General features: G+C 44.2%; 1 protein-coding gene across 13 annotated transcripts in view; it reads right to left on the bottom strand.

Annotated features, from left to right (window-relative positions):
• Positions 1 to 26,496, bottom strand: part of cacna1g (calcium channel, voltage-dependent, T type, alpha 1G subunit) — a 186,621-nt gene that overhangs the window by 67,557 nt on the left and 92,568 nt on the right. For all 13 annotated transcript variants that reach the window (XM_035405059.1, XM_035405063.1, XM_035405067.1 and 10 more), the window contains exons 5-10: positions 21,279 to 21,376; positions 13,818 to 13,977; positions 12,428 to 12,719; positions 11,170 to 11,262; positions 9,427 to 10,276; positions 7,767 to 8,158 (exon numbers count right to left, since the gene is read on the bottom strand). In XM_035405059.1, coding sequence (XP_035260950.1) covers positions 7,767 to 8,158; positions 9,427 to 10,276; positions 11,170 to 11,262; positions 12,428 to 12,719; positions 13,818 to 13,977; positions 21,279 to 21,376 — 1,885 coding nt within the window. The remainder of the gene's footprint in view (positions 1 to 7,766; positions 8,159 to 9,426; positions 10,277 to 11,169; positions 11,263 to 12,427; positions 12,720 to 13,817; positions 13,978 to 21,278; positions 21,377 to 26,496) is intronic.

The raw sequence follows: 26,496 nt of genomic DNA, 5'->3' as shown, positions 1-26,496 counted from the left end.
AGTAATGATGCAGAGAAACAGAAGCAAGAACTGTAGAACTGTGGCCCTACAAGACCTTTGTTTTGCCGTTGTCAAAAATGCTTCCACGTTGGTGAGCCTCCATTATCATGCTTCGTTTTGTGCTCAGGAACCATTTATTCTTCACTTCTGCAAGAATGCTTTCTTAGCAGGCAAAAGGCCAGTGGTGGACCCTCTCCAAGTGTGAGAGAGCTTGTTTTCTCATTAACAACGCGGACAAAAGCGTGTTAAAATAAATGTGTTTTTAATCCCAGCTTAGCAAATGATTTTTATCTGAGTCTCTGCTAATAATGTAACAAAAAAGCAGACCCTTGGTTGCCCATGCATGAGTTTAGCCCCGTTTGCCCTGGCCCACAGAGGAGGAACTTGGATTTGTGCTGCCTTTTGAGGCTTACATTGCAAAGATGCTTTGCTTCCGTGTCTGTGTTGGTCGCTGTTAGTACTGGATGTACACTGTCACTTTGCCACAGCCAGCTCAGTAGCAGACCTCTGCTCTCCTACTGACAGGATCAGAACCGCATGGCCTTGAGGATAAATGCTCTCCAACCTCTGAACCTCAGGCTCTAATCGCTCATCCAGATTTCCATGGTCACAGTGACGACTGCACAAAATGTCCCACATACGGTTTAATGCTCCAGAGGTGATTTTTTCAAAGCTTCACCAGAAGGCCAAAGATAGTTTTACCAAGCAAGTCATCATCACAAGTGCAAACAGGGACGTGACCTATATATTGGCACTCCACCCAAGGACATAACACCATAAGCACCCTTTTCCCCAAAGTTGTGTAAGTCGCTCTGGATAAGAGCGTCTACTAAATGCCTGTAAAAGAAGTTCATGGATTTTCTGATTTAAAAAGTGTTAGAGGGGTAGAAAGTAGCACAAAAAAAGGGGCAATTCATTTTATACTTAGATTTTCTCCATTTAATTAATCAGACAGATATTTGCAAATGAGACTTGTGAGGCCTTCATGTGAGTACCTGAAAAGCACAGCCATCCGGTAAAATGTCAATCGTGACAAAACAATAAAAGCAAACATTAAAAAACGGCAAAGCCGTAAGCCCAGTGAAAAGGATGGTGAACAGATGCAACAATCACGGTAATGTTTGAATACCTTTTGATTGAGGTCAAAAAGGTTCTCTCAGCAAACATTTTCTGGAGTTTTTTTCCCTTTGATTGTGATTGTTCTGGCTGCTGGAAAATCCTCACCTGTGTACAGTGCAGTGTTAAGTGAATCACAGAACACTTAACACATCATTCTATCGTGCTACGTAGCTCTTACCACACATCACTGTGTTATTAATGAATTTGTCATATTCCATAAAGAGGGAAGGCGGGGGATTCCCTAACTCCTGACCGGTGCCCCAGCAGGTTGCCAGCTGACAGACACTGACCTCATGCCCAACAGAACTCCACAGGTGGCCACCTGAGCCAAGGTGAACAACTGCCAGGGGGCATGAATCTGCTCTGCTCACAACAGGGCTTCCAGATTCTTCTCTAAGAGCATTCCTGGGTCCCAGCTGCCAACAGGGGATCCTGACAGAAGGCAGACACCCACTGATAAAGCAGCCTCTCCATAGCCACACCGTGACCTTCCACAGCAACAGCAACAATAACCACACAACACGTCCCCACCTCCAGCAGCACTGCACACTGCGAGGGGGGTGGCAGGTAAGGAGGAACAGGCAAGTGTTTGTGTGCGTGTGGCGGAGACAGGGGGCTCCTCCAAAAGAGCAAAACGTTTATAGTAAAAAAAAAAGCAGAAGGCTAAGAAGAAATCAACCCTGTATAAATAGTGTAGGGCCAGGAATTATGTGTCACATTGTTGGCGACCAGACAAGTATTCCATCAGGAGACCATAAAAGGTAAAGCTCTTAACAAGAGAGAAAGTGCACATACAGACAGCGGATCTGCCCCTTGCAGCCTTACCACCCCCCCACCCCCCACCCCCCACCCCACCCCACTCCCACACCCCTGGCTCCACAGCTCCTCCTCTGGTTTTTGGGGTGAAGTGCAGCAGGAAGGCAGGGCTGTGTGAGAGCGTGAGAGGGGCTGGGAGCGAGGCCCTGGAGCGTGTCTGAGACAGGAAGCTCTCTGCCCAGAGGCGCTCTTCCTCACGCGCTGCCGGGGAAACACGGGGAACCACGGCATGCGTGTGTCACAGACAGGCCCGAGGGTTTACCTCACCACTCATCGTGTGTGTGTGTGTGTGTGTGTGTGTGTGTGTGTGTGTAGGAGCTCTCGCGTGCTTCTCCGCTGGCCTCAGGACTCCACTAGCGCATCCTGTGTCTGTGTTCAAGATCTTATCCAAGCACACGTGTCTACTAAAACAGACAACCTTTTCAATTCAGGCTAGGTAGAGATTTAATTAAAAATTGTTCTTTTTGGGTTAGACTGCCATTATTATCATCACTTATGAAACTATGAAATGAGGAAAACATAAGCTTGAGTGATCCCTGTCCGTACAACAAATCCTAAATGTTCAGCAAGTCAGGTAAATGAAATGCTGAAATACAAACCTGTGAAAAGGAGGAGGCAGTCTCTCCAGAACCCTACAGTGACATTTTTATTGCAAGATCGGATTTACACGTTTTTTCCAATTAACTTGCACCACTCTGAAGTTGTTATTCGCTTTCAGTGAAAGGTAGAGAGGGAATATCAACTGTCTTAATGAAAAATTACCCCTTATTAGGCAACAATAAGTCTTAGTTGTTAATTCTGAAATTGTTTTTTTCTTCATTTTTCACAACAGATTGAAATCAGCATGTACTCTCACTGCTGAGTCACCCACTCCCACACAAGAAGCATGGTGGCCATAATGAGTGCCCTTCTCTGATGCACTCACTTGTGTAATTTGTTATAATCCACATCACAGGCCACACAGCACAACAGGAGAGCTAGCGCCAATCATCACTGACCACAATTAATAGCCAACCAGATCTAAACCCCTGAGTGGTCAGAATTAGTTTCTTCCTGTTGCTATGCAGTCCTGGCAGTAGCATGGACCTGGCACAGATCTCAGTCGCCTAGGCTATATGGGACAGCCTGTGCCTGTACTAACTGAGCCAATCAGGAGCCAGATGCCCAGTCGAACTTCAACATAAATAACAAATACTATGCTACTTCAACTGATTTTCTACAGTAATTCTTCCCCCTTTTACCCAGAGGTGGAAAATTCAGGTTCAGAAAGTAAAAGTCCTCGTCAGTATTTTGTTCCAATCACCTGTATTTGCTAATTAGCCCAATACTTCAGCCAGGAGATACAACTAATTAGTAAAATAATCTGGCTGATTTTATGGACTGAAGAAACTCATGGCAGGACTACTTTCTGACCCCTGGACTTTCCACCTCTGCTTTTACATTCATAAAATACACGGAAGGCACACATGCACATATATACACAGGTACACACAGAACAAGCATCATACCGTTCTGAGAAAACGTGGATCAATAGTTAAATCTCATACTCATCATCACTCTCTCTTTTATTTTAGAGAAAAAATCAGGAGGTTGTGTCTCGTTTCATAGGCCAACATAATTTTTTTGCACTACTGATAATGAAATGAAACGTGCTTTCTAATTTCCAATTGCTCATAATTACAAACAGGCTGGGGCAGACCTGATCTGGAAACGAAGCACTCCATTTGCCAGTATGTAAGAATCCTCTCTGTCCCTGTAGCTGTTAGTGGTGCAGCAGCATGCACTGTAAGAGTGGAAGGCTATGTAAAGGCCTGCTGGACACAAATCCATTCTGCCCTATTACCCATTAATACTCCATCGCCACTCCTTTATACTGGGTACACAGGCAGCAGTCTGCCCCGATTCTCTCCTATACACTGCATCCATTATACATGTGTGCGAGTAGTTTATCTTGTAGAATTCCCTCTGAGACACAACTGCTGGATTTATAAAGACCATTTAGACGCTCTGTTTGTCCCCCACAAGAGAAGAAAAACATCCCTACTTGATCTAACAACCCCGCAGATACAGCCGCCTCCAGCATAGCTGAGTTTTAAAGGAGCCATGGCACAAATTTGTAAATTACTCTGCAGGACTACTCTATTTTTTTTGGTGGCCATTAACATCACAATTACACTGAATTAGTGTAATTGAATAAACTTGTAGCTGAGTTGCTGAACATTCCTGCCAAAGATTATGACACAACCCCATCAGCCACCCCCTGGACAAAGGTTTTTAAAAAAATTTTATAAATGCTTTAACGAGTCTCAAATTCTGACAGCTTCTGATATCTCTTTTATATTTTATAATCTAGAAAATAGTTTTTTTTCCAAAAGAATAAAATTTAACATTTAACATTGTGTTTTAGAGGCACAAAATGAAGGTAGAGTGTTTTGATAGACTGCATATAACTGCCATGGAGCAGTGTTCCAGAGTTTTAACTCGAGCTAAGAGCTCCTCTGGCTCCCGGGATCCTCCTTAAGTCTTCTCCAAAACATATAATTCCATTAGATAATGTGTGTGATGACACGCTCTTAAGTCAGAAATCTTCAGTGTTTGTGTGCAATGCGTTGTCCAGCAAGGGACGGCCAGGCTGCCCGAGGGTCCAGCAGGCATTCGTTAAACTGGCAGGAGGGGCCAGCGAGGCATTGGTTACACCAGCAGGAGGGGCTGGGTTCACAAGCCGTAGGCGCCACGGATTCCACACACTCTACGTTTTAAAGCACTGACCTTATTCCTTAAGGGAGCACAAAGCAGACAAAACAATTACAATTCACTCTGGCACAGCAAGCTGACGTGACTTTTAGCCAGCAGGGAAAGAGAGAGGGAGGGAGGGAGGGGAGGGAGGGAACAGCGTGTGTGTGCGTGTATGTGTGTGGGTGTATGCGTGTGTATGTGTGTGGGTGTATGCGTGCATGTTCGTGTGCGTGTGTGTGTGTGTGTGGGTGTATGCGTGCGTGTTGGTGTATGCGTGTGTGTCAGTTTTGGAGGGGGGGGTGGGGTGGTGGTGGTGTGAGAGTGGTATTTGATTCCTCAAATCAAAACCACACTCTTGATTCTGCAAATTCTTTTAAATAGTTAGAGCATGGTCAGATTTGAGGAGCTATAGCGTGTTAGAGAGTGCTCAGTAGGTCCCTTTCCAAGAAACACAGTCTGGCTCTGCTAAAGAGGCATGGAGCTGAGCAGGCCCTCTTTCTGGAATGTGCACCACACATATCCATTTCTTTGTTTTCACTCATTCTCTCTATTCTTTCTCCTTCTTTACTACATCTGTCCCATGTTTCTGTAAATATTTTCTAACACAGAGAGTGCTGCACATTAACACCACATAAAATCCAAAGCTGCTCCAGTTCTGTAATAACTGGACTTGGTTAAATGTAAATAGAACAGGAACAGATGAAGAGTCAATGGGCTGTCTATGCAACAACAAAACAATGAAAAGTGTCCTTTATGCAAAGGCCCAGAGGGTCTGCACCCACCACCCTGAACCCAGAGAGAGAGAGAGAGAGAGAGCAAGAGCGAGCGAGCGAGAGAGAGAGAGAGAGAGAGAGAGAGAGAGAGCAAGAGCGAGCGAGAGAGAGAGAGAGAGAGAGAGAGAGCAGTGATGGGGGTACAGAGAGCCTATAAACCTTCCAGGAAAGTTAAAGAGAACAGATGCAATTAGGCAGGTTGGCGTCGGATTTATTTGTTGAGGGACTGGGTCAAAGAACCCGAGTAACCTTGTAAATCTGAATTCCTCCTCTGTTCCTATCTCCCGTTCATCAGATATGTGCTTGAAAAATAGGCACTGGGGGGCTCGCAATGGCCATATCCCCTGGGAATGTGCAGAGAGCTACCCAAAATGATCTGGAGGAGAACATCATCCATACGTTTCCATACTAAGCTATGCTTAGAGAAGAGGTCCTGAGAAGCCTTTAAGGCAGCACTATTCAACTCCAGGTCCTGTGGGCCGCAGTATTTGCAGGTATTTTCTCCAACTATACACTACACCACCTGATTTCACCATTTCACCTCCTTTATTCAAGAAGTTCACTCATTTGTGAAATAGCATGGGGTAACTCATGGCTGGAGCCATTGCCTTCAGACACTGTGGCCCACAGGACCTGAACTTGGTAGCCCTAGTTTAAGGCATCCCCTGAATGAAAATGAATCTTAATTCACTGAATAGATTTAAAACAGTTAATGAAAATGATCCTGGATATATTCAAAAAAATTCCTAGGTAGTTCTTGACATGACCGATAAAAAACTTGACATTAGCTTTAGTAATGGCAATCAAATAAAGAATGAGAACAATGTAAATTGCATCAAGAATAATCTATTTCAAATGTGAGCAGGTCAGCGTCTTCGGTAAGCATTAGCCAGAGAACACGCTCCGTAAGGATATGAAAGAGGGGGCGAGGCGTGTGAGTGTGCTGTTTAAATAAAGCACAATGACTTTCAGATGTTCACAGGCAAGTCCTACTCATCAATCCAGCCTTCACACTCACATGCCAACACATCACATGTCCCAAATTACCCTCCCATAAACAACAAGGGTTCGGCTGTGCAAAAGATCTGAATTCAGGAATTCCACATGAATCATAGCCGTTGCGTTTTGTTGAAGGCAGCGTTTACAGACGGCCAATGGAAGCGCATACAAAGAGATACATCTGCTTACAGAAGATTTAAATTGGGCCGTGACCACTGCTAATTGCTGCGCAGAGTATTGGTACACAAGCTCATCTGACTGCTGGAGTGCATCAACCTCATTTTCGCAAAGGTAGGCTACAAGGGAGAACAGCTCTACTGTGTACAGTCAACATGATGGGTTTCAGCATTATTACCATCAAAGGACTTTCCTCTGGAATCTAGCTAAGCTCTCAGCAGTAGTAATGTGGCCCATGTGGTAAAGAAAAGTCTGTCTCAGTCTGAGTAGCATGCTAAAACAGCAGAGCAACGATGCTGGTGGGTGGGCTGAAAGAAGCTCACCCATTCACGTCTGCGAATGAAAGAATTATCACAAACTGATGAGAATTTGCTCAGAGACACAGGGGAACGCTGAAACATTGATCCACGGTGGATCTTAAATAACAGCTATACATTACAGGTGACTTGGGCCTGGCCCTCTGGCAGTGTTATTCCTTGCTGAAAGGAATAATACACAAACCCTCGTTTCTCTTCCCTGTGTAACAAAGAGAAACCTTTTATCTTCTGTCACCGAGACGGTTCACAGGTCATTAGGCAGGAGAAGGATGGACTATCTGCCGCTATCTATTTTCCACAGAAACCAAAAAGAGGCCAAGACGATGTTAAGAAGGGCGGGCAGGCAGGCCGGTTATAACTTCCCCAGGTCTCCTATTCCCCAGGAAACATCAGGGCACTGATGTGGAGGGCAGCGTAGCCTTTAGGCAGCTTAATCATCAGGAAGAGATATCTAATGTCAACCTGTTGTCTGTAAACCCTGCAGTGCCCCCTGGCATCTCTAAGATCAGGAAATATGATTTGGGATGGGATGTCCTTGCGCCAGTTCAAATGTAGCACACAGGTACCAAGTTCAGTCCAATATGCCAAACTTCTACCACAACAAATGAAGGAAAACAACTACACGGTTATCCATTTATATAATGTGGTACAAAATAAAGGGCCTCTGATATGTTTGATGCACAGTAGTTCTTGTTCTTGTCAGTAGCTGACATGTCTGTTTGAAGGGCATGACTTTTTACTCTTAAATTACAGTAAGGCCATTGGTGTTTATACTACCTCTAGCAGGATGCTCCAGAGGGGAAACACTGGGGTGCTGATGTACACTCACCTGCTCGTGGTACTCGATGCCCATGCTGAGCGTGTTGATGAGGATGGCAATCATAATGCCTCGGCCAAAGTACTTGCTGTCCACAATCTTGCGGAAAGTGTTGCACACCAGCCTCCAGAAGCGCAGCACCACCTGAGTGCGAGCTCCCAGTTTTGTCCTGATGGACCCCGCCTTGTTGGGGTCCTTGCTGTCTCGGTAGTGCGCGTCCTGCGTGAACTCGTAAACTCCCTCGCTGTCCGAGTCGTGGGTCTCGTTCCCCTCGGTGCCTTCTGAATCGTTGCACGCGGACTTGGCGCAGTAGGGGCAGTTCTCTGGGTCAAAGGTCATGCTGGCATCTATGTTGCTGCTGCTACAGTTGGTGCTGGTCAGCTTGCAGAGGCCCTTGCCTGAGCCTAGACAGACCAGCAAGACAGATGAATGACTGCATGGTCATCAAATTATCTGCTCATTAATGTCCTGAGGAGACCGACAAACAGACCTTCATAGGCTTAAGACAGTTATGACCTCGAAATGCCTTATTTCAGCTGTGGCTCCACTACAGGAAATCAGTGAACTGAAATATTTTCAATTCAATCAATCAGACTATTATATGATTTATAGTAACATCCAATCAGCATGACATTTGACTCATTTGACAAGCAAGTGTGGGCTTGGCTAGTACTTGGGTAGGAGACCACCAGGGAAAACTAAGTTCCTGCTAGAAGTAGTGTTGGTGGGCCAACCGGGGGCAATTTTCACTCTGGTCGAATGAACTCCAATGCCAGTGAAGTGAGGGGGACACCGTGCTGTTGGAGATGCCGTCTCTCGTTACACCGAGGTCCTGACTCACCGTGGTCATTAAAGACCCCGTAACACTTGTCACAAAGAGTAGGGCAGTCCCCAGTGTCCTGGCTAAATTCCCAACCTGGATCTCTCAAACTTGCCACCTCATCATCCCCTGATATAATAGGCTAAAAAAAAAATTCTCTCCCTCTCCACCTTAGTTAATGTGTGGTGAGCGTTCTGGTGCAAAAATGGCTGCCGTGCACCACCCAGATGGGTGCTACACATTGGAGATGGGTGTGGTGAGTTCCCACTCATCACTGTAACGCGCTTTGAGCGTTCGGAAAAGTGCTATATATATGCAATGATTCATTCATTTCATTCATTTATTTAATCCCTTGTGTTTTTATTGTCTTTAACTGTATCCTGTTCTCTCTCCTATCCCTTGTGTATTGTGTCTGTTGTATAAAGCAATTAAATTTGTTATTCTGGCTTCTGAGCGACTAAGCTTTGGGCAAAGCGCTCCATTAACATAACGTTCCATTAAAATGCCGTGGGTGTACATCTGACCAGGGTCAGCTTCCCACAGGCTGAACACCAGGCACCTCTGAGGATTGGATGAATTACGTGACTGTTTACTGGTTTGTTTACGTGACTGGTCACAGGCTCACACTGATGTGCAGAGAATGTATATCACATGATTTGTCCATGCATGTAGACAAATTGTTAGGTAGTTGGCTGACACTGAGCATCAGGCCATGGAAATCCTTGTACATAAGCAAACATAGTAATTTTGTCATTATTAACTTCAAATATGACTTCAGTGAACAGAGACTGTAACAAAAATAGAGGTAAGAGCAGTGAAACCTGCTTTGGTGGTATGGCGCAAGCACAGTACCTGTTGGGCTGTGCGTTTCCACCAGGCACTGGGACATGCCGAGGGCTGGTGGCGGTATGTTGAGGTTGGTGAGGATGCTGGCACCACAGCTGCTGCCCGCAGGGTCTGCTAGGGCCCTCTGAATGGGCTGCTCCAGGGAGGAGGAGGGGTGCAGTGTGGGGTAGTTTTTGGGTGCTGTGGGCATGGTGCAGGGCATAGAGTTCCTCTTGAGGCCCTGCCGGTGTGGGGCAGGGGCGAAGGTCGGGGACGGCGTAAATCTGAGTGGCTCGAGGTGGCAGTCGGCGTGGTAAACACTGCGCACGGACTCCGCGCTGCTGGGCGCAGGAGGGGGGAGGGAGGGCATGGCGGGGCTCAGGGTGGCGGATGCAGGCGCCGGAAGCATGAGGCGACCAGCGCCGTTGCCGTTGTGCAGCGAACCCGTCTCCACGTCTCCCAGCTGGGGCGCCGGGCGGTCCAGGTGGACACTGCCGTTGCCCAGGTGATAGTGGTGGTGGTGATGGTGGTGGTGGTGCACCAGATGGTGGACGGAGCCCTGCTTTTGCTTCCGCCGCCTCCGCTTGCGCGAGGCCTCCTCGGGCACCGGCGTCGGTCGCACCCGCAGCCCGGCCCGGACGGCCGCCGCCCGGGTCAGCTGGCCCAGCTGCCGGCTGGCTTTGCGCACCACGTACACCAGGTACTTGAGCAGCTCGTCGTAGCAGCTTCCCGGCTCGGAGAAGCTGGCCAGCGTGCTGGCGTTGGACATGAAGCGCACCCGCTGCTCCTTCATCAGCTGGCTCTCCCTCTGCTTGGTCTCCGAAAACTGTGTGGCGATGACCACCAGGCACAGGTTTATCATGAAGAAGGACCCTACCTGGGGACAGAAGGAACAATCCCAACACGTCGCTGATTGAGTGATTGATGATTCGGTCGAATGATGGATTATGTTACTTAGGATTTGACTGATTGATTGAGGATTTGTTTGCTTGACAGATCAGGCACCCATTTTGCATTTGTATGAATGGTGCAGTCAAACCAGCAAAATATTTTATGTGATGCAAGGGCTGTTGTGTAAATAAAAGCTCAGGCTAAGGAAGCTCTTATAAAGAAGGTTTTTACAACAAGATTGTGGAGGTGCATTCTGGAGGTGCAATTCTTCATAAGTCTCCTTTTTGAGAGACCTGGTCAAAATTTGTATACACTGCTGCATAGAAGTACATTTTGATTTTACAACTTCTGGCTTATCTGGTTAAACAACATCTGACATTTAGAATTCTCATCAACAAGTGTTGTGAGTGGCAATGACTGTGTATAGGGTTCAGACTGTCTAGTTCAAAGCATGCTGGGAACATAAGAAGCTCATCAGCTGCTGGAAGCAGTGGCCAGCTACTCGGCAGGTTTGGATAATACCTATCTGAAGGTGCGTGTGATGGAGTGCTCAGTTCTATATCCATTACATTACAGCTAACCGTTTCAGCCAACTCAAACATGATTCACCGCTCTCCGGCACATGTTCTCCCTGGAAGTTCAGCACGCATGAACATTTTAGAATGTGAGCTTGAGGAGATGAGTCCTTTGTACTTGAGTAAAGAAGCGCACGCGGGTCTCGGAGCATCCGTTACAGCAGGCGTTTGGAACAGTGCTGTTTACCGTGGCACGCGGCTTAACCCTGCATTCTACAGCAGGTGTGCCTCCCCTGATAAGGATCCCAGTGCTGTCTGGACTCCGCTTAATGCTACTGCTCCCGACCACACTCGCATTACTTACTATGATCAGGAGGATGAAGTAGATGAAATTGTAGAAGGAGTGGGCGTCCATCACGAAGTACATAATGTCCACCCATCCCTCCAGAGTGATCACCTTCAAAGAGGCAGAAAGAGAGAGAGAGAGTGAGAGAGAGAGACAGAAACAGAGAGATAGAGAGAGACAGCATGAGCATAAGCATAAACTTTTTCAGGTACAAAAAACTATGGAATTTTTCAACTCCTTGTTTTCTTGTCACAAAACAGAAGTTCTGTCCACATCTCGCTGTATTGCAGGAAACACAGGGACCGTGCACTGAACCAGCCTTGATGCACCAGGCTGGGGCTCGGCTGCCTCAGCGACGCTGTGCACCTGTCACTCATGCAACAATCAAAGAGAAACAGAAACACTCCTCCTGCAATTTACAAGATGTTATTGAGTGTGAAACCCAGATGAGAAGCTGTCAGACGGCTAATTGATTTCAGAGGCAGCGAATTAAGCACTGAGCACAAGGATCACAATATTGGCAGCTCGCAACTGAGAGATTAAGTCCTCAAATCCTTCCCAGTATTCAGTGCATGGCGGCTCCTCTGTTTATAACAGATTTATATTTAGATTTACCAAAACCACGGAATAGCACAGTGACCAAAAGAAGAAAAGTCCTGCCTTAATTGATGTCTGAATTCGCATTAGGGGAAAAGAGATAGTGCCAAATTAAAATTAATTATAGGTAGCAAGGATACTTAAATAAATGAATGCTAATAACCATTGAAGCTGTTATTCCCCATCCTGTATCACTGACTGGCTTTGGAACAATTGATCCTAAAAGATTTCAGTGATACTCTGAGATGGGTTGTTTTTTAAAAAAAATTGAGTATCAATGGAGGAATTACCCACCTGTCAGTATCTAACTCCTGCAAGGAGACAAGGTACTATACATTCTTAACAGTCGAGAATTATACAAATAGAGGAGCAGAGGGAAATGATAAACTGCTGTGTAATGTGGACAGTAACAGACTGGTGTCCTCGGCTAACAGCTGAGGCTGTGTTTGAGCGTAGCATGGCGTGGTGTGAAGAACAGCATCACAAACATGATGAAGTGAGCTGCCAAAATAATTATACAAAACAATTCAGCCTCAAAACAGAATTACTCCCATACAAATGCAATGTGGTATGTAGAGGCGCACTGTCCGAATGAGAGTCAGCCAAATCCAATGGGATGGGGGCCAGGAGGGGTGGAAGTTGGGGGGGGGGGAGTCAGGGGGATGGGGAGATTGCCCACCTGGAAAATGGCGATCCAGGCGTAGCCGATGTTGTCAAAGTTGATGGCGTCCTTGAAGGGGTTGTGGTTCCCGGCGGAGCAGTTGGTGTAGTAGTTGTTCCAGTTGACGCAGGTGGTGTTGTCGGTGCTGTTGTAGGCGCTGTAGTCCAGCTGGCACTGCAGCCCGTCCTCGTGCAGCTTGGGCAGGGCGTTGCAGTGCCGCATGCCGTTCTCACGCGGCTGCGAGCAGATGAAGGGGTTCTCGTCGTCGTTCTCTGTGTGATAGTAGTCGTGCAGCCCTAAGGACATGGGACTGCAGATTGGGAATGCAGGCAGGTCAGCACATGGCATGTAGCATGAGGAGCGATGTAACCACAATAACAGCACAACAGAGTTATTACACAGTAATAGAAATTTAAACATGAAACAATGTCACAAGAAAACTGTAGCAACATAAGGATACACTCAATAGGAAGTGAATAAAGTTACAGATTTCTCAGCTTGTGCTACAGTAGTCCTCAGTAATAAAAAGAAAATGGCTGTTTTGCATATTAATTACATTTTCATAAGCAGTGATGCATTGCAACCATATTTTGTTTTCCTGTGTTTCAGGATCATTCGTGAGCTTTGTGCCACCATTCAGCTTCACACCGACTCGACAGCGGAGAGATAAACGCTAACTAACGGCAGCAGAAAGCCAACCTCGCATGGCCCAGCTCTAATGGCGCACATCTCTGTTTGAAGATAATTGGGGCGTCTGTCAGCACAAATTCACTTCACGGTGAGAGTGACTCACTGAATTAACTGCACTGAGAATCATGTCGCTTCAGTCACCCATTGGACAAACATGAACTTTCCATGGATTTATGCCTTCCTATGTTGTTCTAACGGTATATTTTGCATGCTGCATTCAGATTATTACAACACATTGCAGAATACACACACTACTGTGATTCTGATTCCATCTTCTATGGTTATTCATGATGCAAACACATTTGTTGCATATTCATCTGAACATCTATTGATAACCTGTAGTCTTTCCATAAGTATATCCAAACTGAAAACCAAATGAAGTGATGAAAATGTTGCCATTTTTCTAAAAATTGAATGACAAAAAACAGGTTGCTGATGCAATAATAAATACTGGTTTACTCAGGTTCCTCCATCCTTGCTCCTATAATACAAATTATACATTATATTCAACATTTTATATATTATGTGTGTCTTTATTTAACGTATTGCTGTAATATGACACTTACTATGACCCCTACTGGACTAACTGTGTGAGATGTTTTTGGGCGATTATTATGGTAGGCCACTGTTCACTCTGGCCACACAGCTTAAGCACTAGGCTAGCCATTAGCTTTGGGAGCCCATCTAACCATCTCAAGTCGCACCCCCTGGGACTCACAGGGTGAAGTTCTCAGGCAAGAAGCAGCGGTTTCGGAGCAGCCCCGCCCACAGCTGCACTCCCACGATGCCGAAGATGAAGAAGACGAAGAAACAGAGCAGCAGCACATTTCCCAGCATGGGGAGGGTGTCCAGCAGCAGAGTAACCAAGATCCGCATACCTGAGGAAGACATGGTGCTTTAGATACACTGATACACACATACACACACACACACGCTCACATGTACGCACACACACACACGTGCACGTAAAACACACAAGCATGCACGCGCACACACTCACACACACATGTACAGGTGCACGCATGTAAAACACACAAGCACACGTGCACACATGCTCATGCGCACGCACATGTGCACACACAAGCACACACACACACACACACACACCTACAGGTGTGTATGGACATACACATGATGACACATTGTTTTCCCCACAGAGATTTGCCAGACTATTACAGAAAATATCTCAAACTGATTTGTGAAAATCAAGAATAAAACATATACAAAATAAAACCTAATGTCAGTCTGGGAGCAGTTGAAGGGCAGGTGACTCAAGTGTAAATAAAAACTTAATTATGTGTCAGACTTTTTTAGGTAATTGGTGCAGTAATTCCAAAAGTAATGCTGACAGCTATGTGCTTGCCTGTGACAACTGCTGTGAGCAGTAAATTACACATATTGAGGGAACACTGATCAGAGCAAGCCACTACCAGCAGGGAAAAAACTGAATTTCGCTGGATACAATGTATGTCTATAGTCATTAACAACACAGACTACATCACAATCTAAATTCAACAAGTAACAAAAAACATATTTATAACAACCACCACTGGATTTAGGTTTTGTATGTTCTTGTTTTAATTGTTTTAAATGCGTTCATTGTAAAATGATATTATTTTTATAATACATAAAACCTAATGCCCAAGATACACTGTAACGTCACATTTTCACATCAATAAGTGCAACATAATTCATGAGAAAAAACATTGCATTAATATCAGCTGTTATGACATGCTGTCCTTTTCCAAAGTCGCATTTCATTTTTCCCCACATGTTCAGATTTGATTAAACTTTGACACTATTGTTGCCTAAGGGCTGGATGAGATTTTTTTTTTATATCAGTATTTGTTTTGTTACATGAGAAAGGATTACATTATTTGAACAGGAATTATTTTGTACCTTTTGTTTAACAGACTTAGAAATTAAAGCTGTCAGGTGCTCAGTGTGAAAACCATTTAATACAGAAGGTCTAATGAGAATGCATTTGACATTGGGGTTAGCTAGACACCTATTTACAGAAAATTGGAACAGGTTTGCAGCTTTTGTTGTGCATTCACAACACAGAAATAGGGCTTCTTGGGCACTGACATCAAAATTGTGGCCAAGTACACGCAGAAATCATGTTCAGGTCAAATAAATGTGGCTTTTTGTGATTTTCTGAAAACAGAAGAAAAGAATTGTCCGAATAATTTACTGAGAGATATGGGCCAAGCTATAGCCACAGAATTGGAGACTGGAAAGTTGGAATGGCTGTATGTAGCAATTCTAGGTCTAAGAAGTTCAGAAGGTTTCTTGTGAGGTTGAGATAAAATAAAAATATATATTAAAAAATCATAGACATTCAGTATATACAAAATGGCATACCCTGACAACTGTGTGTATTGTATGCATACATTATAGGTAAGTACTATTTGAAGACAACAAGGCATTCAATGTGGATGCACTGCAGTAGCAGTTTGATGTTAAGAGACTTTTGTCAAGAAATTAACCAGACTAGCATTGGTTCAATCCAGAGGTCCCAGGCAAATACAACAAGAATGACCATACAAATGACACTTATTTTCCAACTTCTCAATATGTTATTGTCTCATCAGTAAGGTAGTTCTTCCTCAAAGACATAATTCAGTTCAATCGAATCAATTCTAATGATTTTCAAATTGTTCCATATATCAGGATGAATGAGAGGGAAAGATGATAATTTCTCATATGTTTACCATACATTAGTTATACAACTAGTAGCCATATTTCTGCTTTAGGCTTTCCCTTTTCTATTTTCCTGCTTTGCTTGTTCTTCTTGAAATGCTGTTTAATATGTGGCACAAAAGAATCTAACCTCTCTATGAAGTGGGTCCATTATCCCTTATGAGACAGGGGATCCATGACCTCACCATGTTATAGGTAATCCATATGGAAGGCCACTGTGCCACACCTTTATTATGATATCGAAATGGAGATTGATACTAAATTCCTGGTTAAAATTCTGCTTTTAATTTGCCGTGTATGGCTCCGTGCTCATTGTTAAATTCGTTGTAGTTCCAATTGTGTTCTGAAATGAATTGCCATAAACAAGTGGTTCATTAAACTGAGTAATTAGTGTACTGTACAGATACTGTGTATGCAATTTATTGCACTAGCTTTTGTGCACAGTGCACAATTTTTGATGAGACCATTAGTTTCCTTGTGCAAGATAAGTGGATGTTTTTAAAAAAGCAAAATGATATGCTCTTCATGTCTAAAACACATTTGTGCTGAAAATCTAGAGGAACACGATCAGTGTCACAGACGGTGTGAACAGTACAGCCTGTTCCCTAAGACAAGCCTGGGTGTAAAAAACATGTAAAAATGCTTTAATTCACCATTAACCCCTGCGAGTGCCTCAATAATGGCTAAGGAACATTACGGGATACTTTTGCTTATGTCATTGCAAAAGCAAAACGTTGACATTAATGCACGACTTCTAATTCTCACCATAAAGGGAACTTGTCTCTTTAATTCACATCATAGCACAAGGGAAAAACCAGAACAACACACTCACTCAGATGAAATCAAATTAAATAAAAATCCTGAGATAATCATCATTAAAGACAACACAGTTGAACAGAAGTGGGAGCAGAGCATTGCTGCTTCTTTGACTGACCAGGAAAATACTGATAGCATGCTTTGTCATTGCCAATGCATCTCTAACAAAAGCCTTCCAGCGCTTTTGTGCCCACTTCAAACACACTGATGGCAGCCATTTCACAAGCATGGCTGTACGGTAATTGCTTTGGATATGGAACCATCTGCTTACAGGCAGATCAAATCTGCTTCTTTCTGCTGAGCCGAACACTGCCAGCATCAGCACTGTCTGAGAGACAGGCTTTAATGGACTTTTTCAGAAGAGACTTCGCAGCACACCTGGGTCTCTACCTGAGCAGTCGGTGGCCCAGTCCTGGTCTGGAGAAAGCCCCCACCTCTAGAAGGCCTTCCCTTTTGCTGGCTACATACAGCGGGGTTTACTTAACCAGGAGAGCTTAGCTCAGCTATTTAAATTACCTGCTTAATGCACTGTAACCTGTTTCTACTTAATAGCACTCTAGTTTGATGTAAGCAAGTGCGTATGATGGTGCAGCCGGGTCTTTAAAAAGGATTCAACTGTTTTAGGACATTAACGGAAAGGGGCTCGTTTGAAAAATAAGACCGGTAAAGGGAGTTGAGATTTCTGCCCACAATGGAAAAATTCCAGGGATGGAGAAATGGGACTTCTGGAAAGCAAGCCGAATGCTGGATGCAAAACCTTTTTCCTGATACCAGCTTGCATTTGTTAGTTCTTGAAGCCAACTATTTATTTTCATAGTTAATTATTCTGATGAAGAATTTCCAAAGGAAATTAGACAAGTTCTTCCGGGAAAGGTTTTACGTTACAACAAAAGGGTTTAACAACTTGGTGTGAAGTGTTTTGTTTATCACTTTTGGTTCATTGTTCCCAGAGTTTACTCATCACAGGCTAATTATACGATACTCAACCTTCATCTACATCACAGAGGTTTAGGACAGAACAATAATTACATTACAAAATGAAATTCACAGAAGATAATCTATTTCATACACCTTTAACTAGACAACGCCTGAAATGCAAGGGTGTGGATATATGTCTAATCAGCAGCCCACAAACCATATCAAACATGACAAAATGCTCCATCTTGCTAATGTCAATTCAATAATGTTTATAAAGGCCATGGGCAAACAATGACTCCAGTCTATTGAAAAGCAAAGCATTTAAGCGGGTCTGATGAAATGCATAATGACTTTCATATGTATATGCCCTACAATGATCACTTATTGATTTATACACATGTATGCATGCATCTTTCTATCCATCAACCTCTCCTTCATTTTTTCCCAAATTGCTGTTTTTTAATTATTTTTTTCAGGAGGGATTTCAATCTTTCCTTTTTTCTTTTTTTGTCCTCTTCCCAGTGCTATCTGCCCCCCTCCTCTCCCTCTCTCCTCCTCTCAGTCAGTGGCCAGGTCTCATCTCCATAATCCTCGCACCTAATCACCTCCCACGTCTCAGGCACATTTGTCAGGCCGGTCATTTTCTCCTCCAGGACTGCCTCCTGTATCTCCCCCTCTTTTATTTTAACATTCCCATCTGCGGTTTCAATTACTGCCCATGTTCTCCGGGAACCATGACCACTCCATCACCCTGAGCTCCGCCTGACCATCAGCTAATTTGTCACTTGAAACAATAACTGGGTCTATAACATGCGGCTGAGGGGAAAGCATACAATTAACCTCAGGGCGTCCTTAATTTTGATAAGTCCCCGCGGCCGAGCTCTGGGGAAGGCAGGGTGCCCGCTCCACATCACGTCTCCATCGAGCAGAGCTGCATCTACCCAGTTTCAGCAGGTGTAGGCTGAGCAACAACCTTTTTATGGCCACCTTAAGCAACCAAAGGACATGCAAATAATTCACAAGTGAGTGGTGAAACTTACGAGCTGGCAGAAAGTTTGTTTCTCCTCATACGGGTGAGAGTATCTTTAATTTTCCTGACAGCGCTGCCGTGGTTCCCCATCAATCAGGGAGCCTGTGCTGGGGGGGGGGGGGGGGGGGGAGGACTCTGCACCTTATTAAGACTGCAAGGTTGGCAGTGTGATACCCTACAACAGCCCTCAGAGAAAGTAAAATCCGTAATATATGGACTTCCGTGCAGCAGAACAAGAGAATTAGCCACAGAGCATGGCATATACCCAAGAACCAAAGACATTGGCACCTTGTTCAACTCACCTCATTTTGCCACTTCATTCAGGAAAGAAGTTAATAAGAATTAAGAATAAATCTCATGGAGGTAGATTCCAGTACTACGCCGGTGAGGCTTGGATTAGCTGGTTCTGGTGTTAAATGGCATGTTTATTTACAGGCCAGAGAGGGTGACAGAGGCGAGGACGCAAAGCTCAGATGACTGGGGATTCTGGAAGCCCTCGTTAGCCAAGGGTTCAGAGGGCCCCGGCAAAATTGCCAAGGTGCCACTGCTGTGCTCAGCTGAGCAAGTAAATGAGTGATGCTGTGATTTCGCCCCTGAACGCCTCACCACATGTCTTGATTAGGAGGAAAAGGATGAAAAATGATAAATTGTACACAACAAAAATCAACAGCTCCCTCTCCCCTAAAAAAAAAAGTGACATTAAACAGTAGGGGTAAGTGAAGATGAAATAATCTCCAATTTACTTCCTCCATTAGGGCTCTAATTAGACTGAGTGGCTCCTAAATGAGAAACGAGTCTGTCTATCCCCCATCCCCGAGCCCCATGTGTTGAATTGACACAAATGTTAATTACAGATAGTGCTTGCGTAGACGTGAGGGAGCGGGCCCGGATGGCCCCGCCCCTGAGTCCACTCCGAGAGTGATTACCGGGCCACTTCTCGGCCCGCACCCCGCGCGCCGCGGGGCAGCGAGCGGAAACACGAGCGTCGTTTATCGCAAACACAATCTGCATTGATGAATGGCTGATGAAGAGGGGCCCAGAGAGAAAGTGTACGTAGGGAAATAAAAAAAAAATGTGATTCAGAACACAGTAATCTGGGGTCTTGCTGTTTGATGAAAATAATAGCATTGCGTTATAGCAATAGCAAAAGTGTCCATTGGCCCAGTAGGCTTGCAAATAACGAACGTGGGCTATTGCGGTATTCTGGGTTTTAGCTGGAACACCGCAACTTTAAATGAATGAAAACACTCAAATCGTCGCCACCTCTTTCCGGCACAAATGCAGAAATCTGTGGCACACCTGACTACATTACTATATACCCTCTACACTGCAGTGTTAAATTAATGAAAACACTGAAATCATCACCTTTCTCCTGCATGAATACAGAATTCAGAGGGACAGCAGACCAAATTGCTGCACCCTCTATATAGAGTTAGCATGATAAAGAGTGGAAGGCAATGCCAGACTAAGAACACTCCCAAAAGGAAATGGGGCGAGGGAAAATGGGCATTTACTATCGGGCTAACTTTACAATCCATTAAGCCATTCGAGGGAATAAAGAGGCAGGTTATGAAACATCCCCCCTTTTTCCGAAATGCTTGTGTAACTCCCATTGTTGTTTTATTTCATTGCCTGTGCACTGTGCGTTTGAAGACAGTAGCTGTAAAGGATAGGGAAAGGGAAAAAATCCATAAATCTACAGCTCTGGAGCTGAATGGGTAAGATGGGTATAAAAAGATGGCATTTTTCAACAAAATGGCCAGGGAAATTTCAAGGCAAGGACTATATATAGTTTTCTGGAACATTTGTGTTAGAGGGCCATTAGAATCAATGGGTCTCAGGTGCACAATTAATAACCTTCAGTGTCAGTAACAAGCCAGACTGCTCCCCATGGGACAAGGGACAGAAAACTGCTGATTCAGCGCTAGATTGTACTTTTCGTCACTCGTTTATTTGTATTTCGATTCAGCTATAATGCTACTGTGACCATAGTTTTTTTCCCAGGTATGTGCTGTAGGGTAAACAATGAATACACAATAGTTATAATAATGACAGTTTGAATGATGACTCAAATGATAATCATTCAGAAATCTATAGCTGAACTCTAGGAATTCAACATGGGTTTATGAGCCCTACCTACGCTACATTAAACACTATACCCCTGAAATATAAAGAGCTATATTCTCAATCTCCCTCTTATGCATAACTTTATACTGTAACATTATGTATGAAATACTACTATTGGTTTTCACACTGATGACTTGGCATCAGCTCTGCTCCTTGCCTAAACCTTCATGCATGCGCTCATGACACTCTGGACAAGAGTCTGCAGAATGCCTAAACGTACGTGTGAAAGGCTTATGAAGTGATGCTGATGCTGATGACTATGAGGACTTTAATTATGATAAACATGTTTAAAATATCATACATATGGAGGGGATAATGATGGTGCCTGTATCACAAAATGAGAATGATGATGATGGTGATAATGATGACGCAGATAGTGAAGATGGACAGGACAATAGTTATGGTGATAGTGATGTTAAAAATGATGGTGTGACAATGGTCTGGATGGCTACAACTGAAAGTTACAGAAATTATTATGTCCATGATGATGATGACGATGATGACAATAATGATGATGATGTTAACGACGCCAACTTTGACTGCACAGAAAATAAAAATGACGTGACTGCTGTTTGTGATACTCACTGGGAACTCGGTTGATGGCTCGGAGAGGACGCAGCACCCTGACAGTTCGGACGGCAGAGAAGCTGACGTTCTGCAGGTTCAGCGAGTACTCCAGCATCCTGCCGCGGAGAAATGGAGACAGAGAGTCAGCACAAGAAACCCCACAGCCACAGCCAACAAAGGCTGCCATAAACTTTCACATTATTCAGTATAATACTCTTTATATTATGCAATAATGTGCTGGAGTTGAAATAAGGCCGGGCAGAAGAACTGGATGGCTGCATCTCTGATTCCAGGTAACAGTCAGAATGGCTCATTCCCTCCAATTCCAACAGTTTCAAGAGCCTTTTTACAAGCACTGGGCACGTGCTGAAATTCTTGGAAACTATAAGTCAGGAGTGGGGGGTCATGGGGAAAAACAGACCGAGCTGAAGTGGAGCACTCCAGAATCTTAAGGGCACTTGAGTCATGTTTGCTCTTTGATGCTAATGCCTACTCTGCTGGCTTCCTAGATCTCTGTTTCCATCTCCTTGCCTTTGAGCAGTGCATATATACACCCATATATGAGGAAAATCCAGCCCAGCAAGCCATGAGGCCTACCTTTGTGAGAGGCCTCCTGGTGACTGCACTAGCCCTACTGCCTGCTTGTGCAGATTGTTGCTAACAACTTTTGAACCACAACTACATCTGTATCAGTCACATCAGCAGCTATCATGGGGGACTGGGATAATTTCCCCATAAAAGCATGGAAGTAATCAACAGAACTTATTACAGTTCACCTGAAATAGGCAAACTAAGTAAACACGGAACATTTTCTTTTTGCTTTTTAATATTTCCTGTTATATTATAATCTTCACGCTCAGAATAACTGACTGAACACAATTCTAGATTGCAAACACATTAAGTGTACCTCATTAATGTGTAATTATGTGCCCAGTACCATATCAGATAATAATCTTAAAATGCATTTAATAGGATATCATACACATAATTTTGTATCACACACGCACGCACGCATGCACACATACACACATACAAACACGCACGCACACACACACACACGCGTGCACACACACACACACACAATTGTGATTATTTTCATCTTCTCATTCTCTTTCATTTCTTTTCTCTCAGTATCATGATCATAGCTTATCTCAAAGGAAACACCTCTTTACTGCTGAGGAAAACAGCTGAGAGAAATTTGTAGAGAAATGCAGAGCACAGAAAGGGTACTGCAATAGAAGATCACAGCATTATAGCAGAGTTTTCATTTTCTGGAGGAATTATTAAACCATGAAAAGTGCACCCCATCTGCTGTGATGCAGGGGCAGTCATCTGATTGCTCCGTCAAGCTGTTCATCATGTACAGGTGGAACTTCACAATGTCAAACTTTCTTGGTACAAAAGCTACCCAGTCTGCTGGGATTTATGGAACACATCATGGATTTATGGAAAATATTACCAATACTAGAATTTCCTCTCCTTTTCTTTTCTACTCACACTCTTTCTCTCCCTCCCTCTTTGAAAGCATCTAACAACACACTGACACATTTGCACACACAGGCTTCTCTCTCTCTTTCTCTCTTTTTCTCTCTCTCTCTTGCTCTCTCTCCCTTGTTTTGTTGTCTCTCCCTCCTTCTCTCCTCATTTACCTCTTTTGCAACAGATGTTCCACACATGAGCAGAGGAAGGAATTCCCTCTTTACTCTCGTCTTGACCCTTTATACTTTGTGTGTGTCAGCATGCGTGTGTGTGTGTGCGTGTGCGTGTGCGTGCCTGTGTCTGTGCGTGCGTCTGTGCATGCAGGAAAGGAATTACGTAAACCCAGCTTCATTGGTTAAGGCCAAAGATTAAAGATCTTTTAGTCACGAACAGAAATAGTGCACTTATCTACACAAGACCAAGCAAGAGCTGCAGTTGTTTAAGCTTTATACATTTTTTTCAAGGCTAAGAATGAAAATAACTATTTTGGCTAGCATGGCCCATGAAATGTGGGGTATCTTTATAAGCGAACATGAAAAATGAATGGAAATTATGAGAACAGCTGAAAACACATCCCTTTTGTTTAGTTTCCTTTTCATATGCACAAATAGACCTATTCTGGTCTTCAGTGACTCCTGCCTCACCTCTCTCATTGTAATTTCTAAACTATAATTGTCAAAAACTACTTAGATGCACAGCACAGACAGAAGATGGAGAATGAAAATGGTAAAGTATTAGATGCACACACACACACACACACACGTACACACACATATGCACACATCCACACCCACAGTCACATCCACATCCACATCCACACATTCAACCACATACAGACTGTGTACTGACAAGATCACACAGGCATTCCAGAATTTAAATGCAGGTTAGGTGGGGAAGCCCGTTTCTCTTCAGCATTACTGTGATTAGGGGTTTCACTAGCAGGGTCATGAGGTGACCAATGAGGAAGGTTGTTGGTAGAGAGGAGGTCTGCAAATTATGAGAGAAACTTCTAGTTTACTGGGATAACAAGAAGTGATCCATAAATTAAGAGAATAAGCAGGACGCCTGGCAGGGCTTATTATCAGAGGGCCCTCCTGTGTTGTCTTTATCTTGTCTGGGCTGGCCCAGGGTCACGGGAGTGAAACAGCAGGCTGCTCCAACACAGGAATAAATGAAAGAATAAGCGAAGTGATGATCAGTGATTAACATGAGGAGGCTCAGCAGGGCGGAGCCCTACAGGCATGCAGCCTGTCCAAATGGAGTTACCTTTTATTGGACAGCTGGGCTTTACGCTGCCCCCTTCTGCAGGGGGCGCTCAAACCCTCCCCTCCCCGCTCCCCCCCTAGCCCTGTCCACCCGCCTGCCCTGAAACACCATGGAAACGGTTAACGGTTAGCGCAAGGAACCTTGGCGGGCACAGTGTTGAAAATGCGCTCCGGCCCTGTTTGGAGTTCAGTGCTTCTGAAATCTGTTGAGAGGGCTTTGTCAGGACTGATTGGGTATGATGGGAGCCAGATGTGGCTGGTGGCTGGATTGAGAAGACAAAAAAAAAAAAAAAACAGTAGTGAAAAGCAGCAGAGTTGAGCAAAGAAAAAGAGGGGGATAAGGAAAAAAAAAGAAAATGGAACAAAAATGTGAGGGGAAGGACGGGTTGCCTTTCTTCTCTGGGTTTCTGTCACGAAAGGAGCTGGGGTTCCTGACAGGGAAGGAGGGGGTGGAAGGAGAAAGAGCGAGAGCGAGAGAGAGAGGGAGGTGGGGGAATGGCAGGAATGGTCCAACCTTGAGCAGAGTTGCGTGAGTAGAGTCCACACAAACGTCAGCACAGCCAGATAAACACAGAACACACATAACTCTGCTAAACACACATCTACACACAAACACGCACACACACATATACACACGAACTCACACGCACATATACACACACAAACAAACACACACTCACACACACACACACACACACACACAAATGGACATGTACATATACACACCAACACAAACACACGCACAAACGGACACGTACATATACACACCAAAGAACACACACACTCACACATACACACACAATCACACACACACATTTACACACACAAACAAACACACACACACTCACACACACAAACGCACATGTACATATACACACAAACACACACGTACACAAAGACACAAACACACAAACCTCACATGTACACACGCACACATATCAACAAATGCACGCACACACACACACACACACACATCTGCCACCCTGGTTCTGCCATTGCCTATGCTTATTTGGTTGAGTATGGCAGAACACTTGAGTGTGAAGAATGGCAAAGTTTCCCAGGATTAAACCACTTCCTCACAACAACAGCCACACAGTCAACAGTCGGGGCACACTGCATAAACAACGACATCATGATGAAACTATAATAGGAAAAGTATGAAGAAGGCAGAGGGAGGACAGAAACAAGCCTGACCTCAGTTACCCACCCAGCCCTTGGCCCAGGCTACAGAAGCAGCCGGCTTCTGTTTCTGCATGCTCACTATAAAATCCTCCGCAATCCCCCATTAACGGTTAAGAAGAAATGACTTTAAAAAAACATCCTTCCTCACTAATAACACACCTTAAAGTGCAGAGGAACGTGTCATTCTGTCGTCTAGTGCTTATTATTTGTACTGTTCTGTTTTTGCATTGCGTTCCTGCGTGTTTGTTATCCAGCGCTCCACTGTGTCAGTGGCCTGACACCGCTGTTTAATTGAATGCCGTGTTTCTCTGAACTTCTCTCTCATCTATTCCTGTCTCTTCTTGGTCTTCAAAGACCATACCTGGAAGCAGTTCAATCACACCCCCACCACCTGGCAGGTTAATGAAGCAAGCTTCAGAGGAACCGACAGCTTTTACATGGATCTGGGCTAGTGGTGGGGGTTGGGTGGTAGAGATCATTTAAAAAATATGCATAATATAATATTTTATAAGAATATATTTTGGAGGGCCTCCTCACATAACCTCTTATCATGGCTTAGATAACTGTCACTGAGCTTTAAAAACAACACTATGCAACCCCTACATGATAAGGTCACAAGCAGTAATTTTAACATAATAAAAAGAATGAGAAAAGTCATTAAGTAATAATGTAGCTCTCCCACAAAGTTGTCACAGAAGTGATGATTAGTATGGTATAATAAAAGTTACTCCAATTAGTTACTAATTTAAGCATTGCTGTTATATATATGCACATACACCTATATATAGACAGACAGATAGACAGTTAGATAGATAGATAGAGATTACACAGCATACTGGTCAAAGGACATAGGAACTGAGCCTTCCCCAGGCCTTCTCTGAACAGCATTAGTTAGGGTGGACCCTGCCCTTGTCTCTGCCCTTCAGCCTTCAGAGACATGTTCAGGAGCAGTCCCAACTGTCATCAATAAATAATCGACTGAAAAGTAAGTATTTGTTTATTTCCATCATTATTTATCCTCTCTACTTTCCAGTCCCACGTGAATATTGATTGCCAAGATCAATTACCTCTTAAATGTCCCCAAAACAGGTTATTATAACACATTGAATTGTATTTACTTGCTTTTACAATTGGAGGTACGTAGGAGCCAAGCTATGTCGCTGTTTACGACTGAACTGACTTATTGGAGTGCTCACGGTCATTCAATACACAGTTTCCTCTGAAACAATCAAAACACAATCAAGTGAGAAATTATTCATCGCCAATGCAGCCACTGCAATCAGCGGACGAGCAGGAGAGCCCACTACAAC

The sequence above is a fragment of the Anguilla anguilla genome, chromosome 2 (genome assembly GCF_013347855.1).
Source record: "Anguilla anguilla isolate fAngAng1 chromosome 2, fAngAng1.pri, whole genome shotgun sequence".
In the NCBI taxonomy this organism is placed as follows: Eukaryota; Metazoa; Chordata; class Actinopteri; order Anguilliformes; family Anguillidae; genus Anguilla; species Anguilla anguilla.
The sequence above is the reverse complement of the archived record's forward strand: the minus strand, read 5'-3'. Positions and strand labels throughout refer to the sequence as shown.